This window comes from Rattus norvegicus, chromosome 1 (assembly GCF_036323735.1).
Source record: "Rattus norvegicus strain BN/NHsdMcwi chromosome 1, GRCr8, whole genome shotgun sequence".
In the NCBI taxonomy this organism is placed as follows: domain Eukaryota; kingdom Metazoa; phylum Chordata; class Mammalia; order Rodentia; family Muridae; genus Rattus; species Rattus norvegicus.
Window position 1 is genome coordinate 6,101,356 of NC_086019.1, and position 12,123 is coordinate 6,113,478.

The 12,123-nt window shown below is 41.8% G+C and overlaps 1 protein-coding gene and 1 long non-coding RNA gene across 17 annotated transcripts in view; both read right to left on the reverse strand.

The window, feature by feature from the left end:
- The window catches only part of Stxbp5 (syntaxin binding protein 5), a 152,791-nt gene that overhangs the window by 98,618 nt on the left and 42,050 nt on the right, over window positions 1-12,123 (reverse strand). For 15 of the 16 annotated variants that reach the window (XR_005492948.2, XR_005492935.2, NM_178346.2 and 12 more), the window contains exons 3-4: window positions 7,924-8,005; window positions 6,599-6,699 (exon numbers count right to left, since the gene is read on the reverse strand). Coding sequence is in view for 14 of the 16 variants with exons in the window: in NM_178346.2 (NP_848036.1) it covers window positions 6,599-6,699; window positions 7,924-8,005 (183 nt within the window). In the remaining 2 variants the exon portion in view is untranslated. The remainder of the gene's footprint in view (window positions 1-6,598; window positions 6,700-7,923; window positions 8,006-12,123) is intronic. The other variant, XM_063274968.1, reaches the window with a different exon arrangement.
- The window catches only part of LOC134484941 (uncharacterized), a 42,139-nt gene continuing 40,029 nt past the window's right edge, over window positions 10,014-12,123 (reverse strand). The window contains exon 2 of the long non-coding RNA XR_010062746.1: window positions 10,014-12,083. This is a non-coding gene — a long non-coding RNA (uncharacterized LOC134484941). The remainder of the gene's footprint in view (window positions 12,084-12,123) is intronic.

Genomic DNA, 12,123 nt, shown 5'->3' on the forward strand with positions numbered 1-12,123 from the left:
TCCAATCAAATCATCTGTGTCTAAGGTGTGTACCCTTTTCACTAAGCTTTTTGTCAAAGAAAGGTATTATGTGTGGGATGTGGCAGTACACCACCTGTAATCCATTACTGGTGATGGGGAGGCAAGAGGATCAGGGAGTTCTAGACCTGCCTGTACTACATGAGACCCCACGTTTTTTAAAAAAAACAAAACAAAAAACTCAAGTGTTTTGACAAAGGCTGTACTTCTTGATCTTTTATTCTATACTGAATTACACTTAATCATATTTAATTGTACAATAAATTAATTCAAAGTCTTCCTAAGACTTGTATGGATAATTTTTAGTTTAGATTTTGGCCAACCACATGTTTCCAGCTCCTAGTTTTGTGATGCATACATGCCTGAAGAGAAAATCATAAGCTTCATAAATAATCAAAACACCACAGTTTGGTTAATGTCATATAAACTAATGGTATAATGTGGTAAAGGACCTTTTGTCACTTCATTAATTTATTTATTAAGAAGTGGGGCTAGGAGAGCAGCCAGGCCCTGCTGCACACTGGGAGTGCAGACGTTTCACTGGTTGGTTGCTATAGGAACGATGTTTTCCAATCGCCAAATAGTTATTTTCTTATATGACTTTTATTAACTATCAATTATTCTCCAATGCTAGTTAAACTAAATTCTGAGTATATCACATAATGTACTTTAGAATACATAATGATTACTTTTAGATTAAAAGGATGCATCTACAATTAAATGAAACAGCCATAGATAAATTGTAAATCAGAGTATTAGAAAAATGCATCTTTAGAAATACATTTCAGTATCTATTGTCTTGCAGCTATTAGGGCATTTGAGGGGAGGAAGTCTTCCTTACAACATTTCAGTGAGGAATATTTTCTTTATTTCCTGAGAATAAGTAACATTTATGTGGAAGTTTCATAAACAATAAGTACTATATGTTCAATGTAAATATTAGACAACTTCAGCCCAGAATAGGGAGTCTAAATCTTTACCCCATTTCCTAGTTTTAACTGTTTATATTTCTATTTGAAAACTCATGAAAAAATTTAGCATTGTTGAAAATAATGCTCATTTGAATTCATAGTGATAAGTTACAAGTAGGAGGGGGTAGTTATATCTGCTTATTAATCCAAGAATTCTTCCTAATTAAATGTCCTTCAAAGGAAAAATGTCAAAGTGTACACCAAATGGAACACACTCTGCAAGTGTCACAAAGAATTTCACTTATCAAATTCTCAGTTTCGATCAAAGCCAAGACTTTCTCCTGCACATGAATAAACTCAGTGGTGCGTGCTAAGATTCCCAGTACTAAGCGAGAACAGCAGAAGCAATGCCAGCTTCCAGGACTGCACAGTAAATTATCACAGACAGAAATTTCTGTTCTTACAATTCTGGAAGCTAAAGGACAGACATCAAGTCCCCAATGAAGGAGTTAGAGAGAGGACTGAAGGAGCTGAAGGTGTTTGCAACCTCATAGGAAGAACAACAATATCAACCAACCAGACCCCCCCAGAGCTCCCAGGAACTAAACCACCAACCAAAGAGTACACATGGACAGACCCATGGCTCTAGCTGCATATGTAACAGAGGATGGCCTTGTTGGGCATCAATTGGAGAAGAGGCCCTTGGTCTTGTGAAGGCTGGATGCCCCAGGGCAGGGAGGTGAGAGGGAATGGGTGGGTGGGAAGTCATCACCCTCAAAGAAGCAGGGGGAGGGGGGAAGGGATAGGGGGTTTATAAAGGGAAAACAGGGCAAGGGGATAACATTTGAAATGTAAATAAAGAAAATATCCAATAAAAGACACCAAAAGAGTTCTGAGGGCTCTGGAGCAGGCTGTTACTTGCTCTGTGGCTTAATTTCTCCTATTGCAAGCTACCCTTTACTTTATGAATTAAAAATGCATTATTTGACATGATATTCCTTCCTTCCCTGGTGTGTGTGTGTGTGTGTGTGTGTGTGTGTGTGTGTGTGTGTGTGTGCGCGCGCGTGTGTGTGTTGTCTTTTTCTCCTACAAAGATAACACTCACATTAACTCAGTTTTTTTGGAAAGATCCTACTTCTAAATAAGGTCACCTTTGGGAGTTGGGACTTCAACAGTTTTGGGAGACAGCATTCAGTTTGTAAGAGAGGTCAGAGCAGTGAAGACATCAAAGTGCTCCCTAAGACACATCACTGTTTCCAAACACTTTCAATGGTAGAGCTCACACTGCTGGCACATGAGATCCTGTGGCCAAACTGACATGGCAGATTCATCTCTAAAAGGCTGGAACCTGGTGATGGCACACAGCCTACATACTAATGACAGAAAAACAAAGAGTGCCTCACTGCTGAAGTCTGAAAGTAAGGACCTTTTCTTTTTAGGCTCACTTCTACCCTGCACCCTGGTTGGTGTAAACCACTGCCTGTGAGGCTAAACCGACCTGCACCATTCTCTGAAGTCCCGGCCTCTCCTGGCCACTGCAGAGAAGAACGTGACTATATTTGGAAGACGAAATGACCAAGACGAAGTCACTTATCAGCCCTAATCCAGTATGGCTTGTGGGGAGCCCACGGAAGACAGGGAGATGACATCCATCCTCAGGCTACAGCTTCAGAACCACCCTGAGACCCGGAGGGAGATGGGGCTCAGGGCTTTAGCTGACTGGACAATCAGTGGGCTGCTCAGCCAGGAGGACAACCCTATGCTTTTCCTTGCTCAAAATCAAACATCATCCCGTGGAAACTATAGTATGTATTTATTCATTCAGTATGGAAAATAACATTTAATTGGGAACCTGGGAAGTTTGACTGTCCTCTTGGCTTTCACCAGTTTCCGCAAAGTAGGACCCAAGTCCTTGTTTATGATGTCAAATTCTGCCCAGCACTCAGGACTAAGATACATGTTCTATAATTATCTCAGATTAAACAGGAAAACTGGAAAAAAGGCTGTTTAACACTTAAAAAAAAAAAAAAGTAAAGACCCAGGGACAAGGGAGGCACCCAAGAATTAATGGGGGTGACCTTAGCTACGACTCACTAGGGATATGGAACCTGAAGAGGCCACCTCCTGTAGCCAGGCAGGAACCCCGTAGGACAGTGACATTGATCTGCCCACATAACTTTCAACCCCAAATTCATGCTGTCTGGTAATGCAGGCAATCGGGAAGCAGATGGAGGGAACGGCCAACCAATAACTGGCCCAACTTGAGACCCAAGCACCAATCCCTGCCACTGTGAATGCTACTCTGTTGCTTGCAGACAGGAACATGCTGTCCTCTGGGAGGCTCCACTCAGCAGCTGACTTAGACAGATACAGACACACACAGCCAAACAATGGATCGAGCTTGGGGACTCTTATGGAAGAATAGGAGGAAGGATTGTGGGCCCTGAAGGGGTCAGAAACTCCACAGGAAGACCAACAGAGTCAACTAACCTGGACCCTTGGGACTCCCAGAGTCTGAGCCACCAACCAAAGGATACACATGGGCTGGACCTAGGCCTCCCAGCACATGTGCAGCTTGGTCTTCATGTGGCTCCTGAACAACTGGAGCAGGGCCTACCCCAAATGCTGTTGCCTGTCTGGGGGATGTGTTCTGGTAGCTGAACTGCCTTGTCTGGCCTCCGTGGGAGAGGAAGAGCCTAGCCTCACAAAGACTGGTGCAGGGGGGAAGATGATACCCGGGGGGGCCCCATCGGCCCAGAGGAGAAGGGGAGGGGAGAAAGGAGAAGGGTTATGGGGAGGATGATGGGGAGGAAGAAGTGAGTGGAACATAAAGTGAATAAGTTAAAAACAAAACCAAACTAGACTATGAGGCTTATGAGAAATTTTTCTGTAAACTAGGAAAACATCACACAAAGGAAAAAAGTAATTTTCTCAAGTTTATAGAATTAAGGAAAGACTTCTGCCTCAACTATCAGAGAGGGGTAGGGGGGAGACCAGGGCCCACTGCTAAGCTCCGTCTATCACACTGACTGTTCACAACCAGCACAGGACATCTTCCGAGGGAGGCGTTCCAGATGCATTTAGTCCTGCCTGCCTGAACTTCTTGTCTACTACAGCCTCCATACACAGCTCAGGGCACCTGAACTTTGAACAGGCTTTAACAAGCTTCTGCGTGCTATGTGGATAAGCATCTTACAGGTCTAGAATTGGAAAATCGTCGATTCATTTATTTGTCAGTTTTATAGCAGGGCATACAACTGCACCAATGGTCAGGATGGTCTTACATAGTGGGGCCCAGTCAAGGGGGCGTGGGAGACAACAAACGCCAGGCTTCATTGACCCAGGAAAGCGACTTCTGTGCACTCCTCACGAAGGGACCTTTGTCTGCCAGTGCATCTTAGACTGACTGCCACTCCCCACCAGGACATACAATTTCTTTCATTGCTGTGACCAAAGTGCCTGATAAAAACTAGTTCAGGGAGAAAGGATTCATCTGGGTTCCATGTTTCATAGGCTCTATTCACAGTAGGTTGGCACCACATGCTTGGGCAGAAGCTAAAGGAGCATGTGACTGAGAAAAGTCTTCATTTCATGTGAAACAGGAAGCAGAGCAGGCAGCAGGAAGGAGAAAGGGGTACTACAGTAAAGACCCCACACTCAATGACCTACTTCTTCCCACTAGGTCTGACCTCCTTTCCACAGCATCACGAACAGAGCCCAGAGCTGAGGGCTGGCTTCTGAGAATGGACAGGGCAAGAGCCACAAGGACTCCATGTAAAAACTAACCCATCCTTAGGAACACTGCCCGGCAAACAACCTGCATATTTGATTACCATCAGCTCCTAATACTGGGTCCCTCAATGCTCAGTTATTTCATCCTGAGTGTTTAGCAGGAATCTTATACTGAACACACTTGTGGGCCTGGGCAGCGCACTGCCAGAGTCCTCTGCTCAGCTGAAAATGGACGTGTCACTGACAATGGAGGCATCAGAGACACTCTTCTGCTAGAACGCCTGCTCCCAGCATGCTCTAACAAGTGTAGACGTACGTTGTAAGAATGTCCACATCACTCCATCATTTCGAGTCGCTACAATTCAGGGCATCTTGGTTTTGGACCACATGGTTCTCTGTTGTATGTTCCATCCCGTGCTCTATAGCAGGGGTAGCCGGATTTCTGGCATTTATCCACTAGAAGAGAGCAGTGCTTCTACCTGTGACATTGAAAGTTCTCTCTACACACGGCCAAATGATGCTTCTTGGACAACCACCCTGCTAGAGCATGGCGCTGATGAGAGGGTGAGAGGGTAAGCTCCAGGACCAAATGTCCACCTGACATACAGTGTACGGCACTGACACAGCGCCCCTGAGAAACCACCAGCAAACGGATCAAAGGACTGCAGAAGTCAAGAGGTAGAAAACAAGTTTACTTTTCTCCTTCTTTGTTTGCCCAATGGACTTTGCTAGAAACTTCTCTTTCAGCTCTGCCTTTCTAGAAGCACGCATGGCTGAACTGACACAGTGTGTGTGGTTTATCTTCCCTATCGTGGTATAACCAGCAGCAACAGTTACTGACTCCTTGCTAGGTCTACTCTGCATTTCCACGCACTCGCACTGAGTGTAGACATGCCCTCGGATTGGTGCACTGTGAGAGGCGGTATCTTCAGACTCCTGCAGCTTGCTGTGGTCTAGTGGGAAGGCTATGGGGGTGGAGGAGAAGACCAGCGACAAAGACTGACAGCTGAACTTAACACTCATTAACACTGGAACATAGGCATAGACCTCGGGCAAAAGAAGTGATTTTATCTTCAATGCCAACTACTACTACTACTACTACTACTACTACTACTACTACACACTCACACTCATCTAGAAACAGTCTTACAAACTGTAAAGGTTATATATTAATTCATATTCCATGTCAAATGTAAACACCATATGAATCAAGGGAGAATCATATAATGAAAACTTAGGAGTTCTGTAAAAACACATGGAGTAGAATGTTTAACAAAACTGTTAAGAAGAGCTCTTCAGGCAATACCTAAAGCTGACAAGTCTTATCATGAGAGATATTTTAGGCCAACTATTCTGCTTCCAGAAATTTATCTTTAGATAAACTTATGTATGTTCATATATATATATATATATATATATGTGTGTGTGTGTGTGTGTGTGTGTGTGTGTCTGTGTGCGTCTGTGTGTGTCTGTGTGTGTGTGTGTGCGTGTGTACATATAATTATACAGTACAACATAAAAAAAGCAAAAGGAGCAACTATAAATGTCTGTGATGAAGATTTACTGAGCATACTATGACACTCTGACACCATAGAAGTATATAATGAGGAGAATGGCCCAGAGAGCTCTAAAGGTGCTGATATAAGATAAGATGTCGGGTGAAACAAGTTATGGAAAGACTGTACAATGTCCTTTTGAAGAAAGAAATAAGAAGCTGGACAGAGACTTGTCCTCACTTTTCTACATATACTACAATTGCCCTAGGAATCAAAGGGAGAGACTTTACATAGTTCTCTGTGGGAAAGAAGAACTCTGCTGTGTATACTCTGACACTGAAATTACTTCTCAACACACTCCAACCCCAAAAGAATATTGTTCAAAAAGCACATCAAAACACAAGAGCAAGTGTTCTATCTGTTTGAAAACAGAGTTCTTACCTTTCTCTGCAAAATTTGAGTGAATGTAGCACAGCAGGCCTTTTCTGACGTAAATTCCACAAGTGTAAGGTGTCATCAGCCAAGGCACTCACAAGGGCTCCCTTAAAAATAAAGTATATTTCATATGTGATCATTTTTATGCTTCCAAATAGCTGCTGAAATAACCCCATAAATTTAAAACCTTTTTATCTACAGATTATAGTTTTAAGAAATATTTGAATATCATCCAAATTCCAAGTGACAAATGGAGAAGAGTTATGTACAAATATGTATCTAATTAATGTTTTCACTTCTTAAGTAATTTACCATCTCATAACACAAAAATATGCTAGGGTCTAGTGGCATGGCTAAAACCGCTAAGATGATTAGATAGCAGACCACAAGTTATTTTATCATTAATATGGATACTGTCTTGACTAAAAACAAAATACAAAGTGACCTCATTTTATTTATGTGAGGCAAATACTAATAGACGCCCTTTACTTAGATCATGACAACAGAATATGACAGTATTCAGCTCTGACCAGCAGAAAACACTGACTAATCAGTCCATCCTATCACTCCTGGGTGAGTGAGGCACAGAGGGGCTCAGTCTTGCCCAGACTCAACGCTGGAGTTTTCAGAGCCAGGACCTCTCCAAGTTCACTTCCATTAAAGCTCCAGAGAAGACTGAGATGCAGTAAAAGAGTAACAATCTGTAGACTACAAAGGGGATTAGTCACGCGTCCAAATGTATTATGATGCCTTTGTCCATTGAGCCATCTTACTGGCCTATCTTTCATTCATATTTTGGGACTTATTCTATAGAGCCTAAGAATTTAGGGCAATCAGAATGTTCACAGACTATCCTCAAATTTAAAGAAAGTGGAGCCCTTCTCAGCAGTCTCTATACTGTGAAATAGAATTTTCTCTAGCTCCTTTCACACTTCGCCTTCTCACAGTCAAAGCCAGGACACGTTCAAATGGAAGCTGCTTTCCCAGAAATATGTGGGAACACTTTGTTAATGTACTCTAGTAAATGCTGTGTTTAAACTAGTTCAATACAGGTTTTTTAATGCTATGTAACTTCCAAAATCTTTGAAACAATAGTTAAAATGTAGCATATGGTAACAAAAATATTTTTATTTTATTTGCAACGTTATTCTGAGAAAACATATTGCATGACTATTTGCGGTGGCACCTTAAAATGAATTATGACTGCATCTGACTCTCAAGAAATTACATTTTTATTCAAATATTTACTTATAAGTATATGCAAGCAATCTGAAGAACTAGACTGTTCTAATTTGGGGTCTCAGTAGGAGGAATAAACACCAGTCACTAACCTCATTAATCAGGAACTGGAGTTGAATCACTGCCGCTCCGCTGTCGTGCTGGCAATAACATTCCACCCCTGGACGACCAAAGCTGCCATCGGCCCCATTAAGGAGTTTTTACCATGTGCATTTTAAAAGGAACTTTTTAGGTTATGTAACCAATAAATATTCTGATGACCTGATATTCAATCCAGGCCACTTAAAGAGGCTGATATACCCAGAGCTTTATTTATTAATAACCGCAAGTCTTATAAATTAGTTTTAAAATAAATAGGAAAACTTCTTTCTAGGAAAAAAAAATAAAACATTAAAACGTCATCTTGGAATGTTCTTCTCACTGCCAATTTTCAATCCCACAGTGTCACTTGTAATCTAAAATATAATCAAAAACTGACCATGTGACCGTGCTGCTCGAGGCAACATGAAGATCACAGTGTCCCAGTGTTTTCCGACGTGCGTGGATGTGGACTCCAAGACTCTGAACATGCAAAGGCTTACGTTAACTAACAGTCTCCACCGGGCCGGGTATGACTGGAAATGCCATATGAACTAACTCCTTGGACTGTCGCAATCCAGGAAGAATATACTATCATCCCCCATGCAAACTAAACAGATAGGAACGGGAAGCACAGGAGGTAACTAGTGTGCTCTGTACAACAGAAAGCAGCAGAACGCAACGTGCGCATGCGCCATGGCTCCATGGTGGCCGCTGTCCTCCCCCCACCTCCTCCTTCCCCTTTTCTCACGTGCTTGGGATGAACCTGGGTTTTGTGCATGCTAAGTACATATTCATAGGTCCCATCCCTAGCTCTGTTCTCTGAGATACACTGAATGAAGATTAATGCATAGCAAAACACCCATGCACGTTTCCAGAACTTTCTGTGAGGTACTGTTACATGCGTTATACTTTCATGAGCCTGAAATAAGAACACAGTCCTTTTAACACATTGCTAATCTGCTTTGGGTAGCTAATAAATAATACAAAGTAAAAAGACAAGCTTCACCCTTCAACAGAGGAATGGATACAGAAAATGTGGTACATCTACACAATGGAATATTATTCAGCTATCAAAAACAATGACTTTATGAAATTCATAGGCAAATGGATGGAACTGGAAAATATCATCCTGAGTGAGGTAACCCAATCACAGAAAAACACACATGGTATGCACTCATTGATAAGGGGCTATTAGCCCAAATGCTTGAATTACCCTAGATGCACAGAACACATGAAACTCAAGAAGGATGACCAAAATGTGAATGCTTCACTCCTTCTTTAAAAGGGGAACAAGAATACCCTTGGCAGGGAATAGGGAGGCAAAGTTTAGAACAGAGGCAGAAGGAACACCCATTCAGAGCCTGCCCAACATGTGGCTCATACATATACAGTCACCAAACTAGATAAGATGGATGAAGCAAAGAAGTGCAGGCTGACAGGAACCAGATGTAGATCTCTCCTGAGAGACACAGCCAGAATACAGCAAATACAGAGGTGAATGCCAGCAGCAAACCACTGAACTGAGAATAGGTCCCCCGTTGAAGGAATCAGAGAAAGAACTGGAAGAGCTTGAAGGAGCTCGAGACCCCATATGAACAACAATGCCAAGCAACCAGAGCTTCCAGGGACTAAGCCACTACCTAAAGACGATACATGGACTGACCCTGGACTCTGACCTCATAGGTAGCAATAGCCTAGTAAGAGCACCAGTGGAAGGGGAAGCCCTGGGTCCTGCCAAGACTGAACCCCCAGTGAACTAGACTGTTGGGGGGAGGGCGGCAATGGGGGAGAATGGGGAGGGGAACACCCATAGAGAAGGGAAGGGGAAGGAGTTAGGGGAATGTTGGCCTGGAAACCGGGAAAGGGAATAACAATCGAAATGTTAATAAGAAATACTAAAGTTAATAAAGATGTGAAAAAAAAAAAGACAAGCTTTAAACATTTAGTGAGTTTTAATAACCTCCAGCCCTCTGTATGCAAACTCACGGAGACCATTTTATGTTCTAATAAAATATGCCATGAAGTTCTGCTTAATACAAAACAAATGCATCATGAGTCACATTCTATTTTGTATACCTCTCTTTTCTTGCTATGCATTGACCTCACTTATGGAAAACAAATGCTCCACCACTGGTCCTTATATCTCTCTAGCACTGACCTTTTTACGTTAGTCAAAGACATGGTTCTTTGAGTTTAGGTCTGTTACCTGGAGCACAGGGTAGGTTTTCAGGAGTAAGTACAGCCATAACTATCTAACTATAAGATTTCTACATAAGCCTTGCCTCTGTGGAACGCGGAAAGATACTAATAATGCGACCTGAATGTAGCACTGTTACAAACTTGCCTAGTTTCTATAAACCCTGAGCTTTAGTCTCCAATCACACATATGCCAGAGATTCTCATTATTTGTTCTTTCAAGCACCAACAGTTCTCTTAATCATCCTGGATAAGACGGAAAATTGAGAAGATTAGCTTTCTGAAACCTTTTTTTTAAGTTTATTTATTTAATGAGTTCACTGTCGCTGTCTTCAGACACACCAGAAGAGGGCATCAGATCCTATTATAGATGGCTGTGAGCCACCATGTGGTTGCTGGGAATTGAACTCAGGACCTGTGGAAGAGCAGTCAGTGCTCTTAACCGCTGAGCCGTCTCTCCAGCCCCGAAATCTTCTTCAAGTAGACATCTTTGATTTTTTTAAAAACAGACCAGTTTTGCAATTCAGATTTTAATAAGTAATGCAATCGTATGGATATTTGCCTTATAAGAATGTAAACTATGACAGACAAAAATGTGTAAAAATAAACAAAACTGACTATTAGAAGCAAAGATCATAAAAGCAGCTTTCTTCACTGGGGATGTAGCTTCCTGGCCTTGAAAATTTTCTCCCTGGCACCATGGACAGAGGCTGGAGTAGGTCAGTGTCAAAATAAGTCACTACTGGGCCTTACCAACAGGCTTAAATAAACATTAAAGAATGGATGTATGTTCATGTGTGTGTGCATGCGTGCGTGTGTGTGTGTGTGCATGCGTGTGTGTGTGCATGCGTGTGTGTGTGCATGCATGTGCGTGCACGTGTGTGTGTGTGTGCATATGTGTGTGTGTGTGTGTGTGTGTGTGTGTGTGTGTGTGTGTGACATCACATTGACAAAACATAAAATTCAGAGCAAGCAGCTCTGACTGGTAGTCTGTAAGAATTTCAACCCTACTGCAAATTTAGTAAGCCCAGCCTGCCAGAGGCAATGTGTGGGTGGGTAGAGTGGTTAACTAGCTGATTTACTTTAGGTGCCACAAGACCATTTGAGGCACAAAGAAAATTAAGATTTCATCTTTCACGTCAGTTCATGTACCAGCTCTATTGTCTACACTATGACCTTCAAAGAATTTTTCAGCCTTCAGCTTCCTAATCCCTAAACTCCACAAAGACCTATGCTGTCTAATATGCAGAAACACAGTGAGAATTAAAACATACATGGACTCATCAAATAGTCATATTTGTTACACTGGCTAAAACTTGTCAGTGGACAAAACACACTAAAAAAAAAAAAACCAAACAACCATCAATTTGAATATATTAGGTCATAGATCAGAACACCCCAGATACAAATATCTCCACATCCTTCATACCAGTGGCGTTGTACTCGGCTCCTCTTGATGCTGGCATTTCTGAAAGAACATCCTTACCACAAATAATCCACCCTTCTAATAACCATCCACTTGGTTAAATATCTACATCTCTCGTGCCTACACTCACGATCACAAACTATCTGAAATTCAAATTACAAAGCAATCAAAAAACTATACATTGAAAAAAATTCTGAAAATATATTTACTAACTGGAAAAATGTTCATTTATTGTTCTGTACTCTGATATATCAATCATGGAACAAAACTGGCTAGTGATAAATGTTTTCCTTGTGCTGTTGTTCCTTCGCACTCTGAATTTCAGTGCATTCTCTTAAAGGGGTATAGACTTCCTAATCCAGATGCCCTTCTGTACTTGTTCTGCTGCATCTCTAGCAATAACTAAAATACCTACCTAACTAGTCATCTTTACCTAACTAACTAGTCATCTTTACCTAACTAGTCATCTTTACCTAACTAGTTATCCTTACCTAACTAGTCAGTCATCTTTGCCTAACTAGTCATCTTTACCTAACTAGTCATCTTTACCTAACTAGTCAGTCATCTTTGCCTAACTAGTCATCTTTAC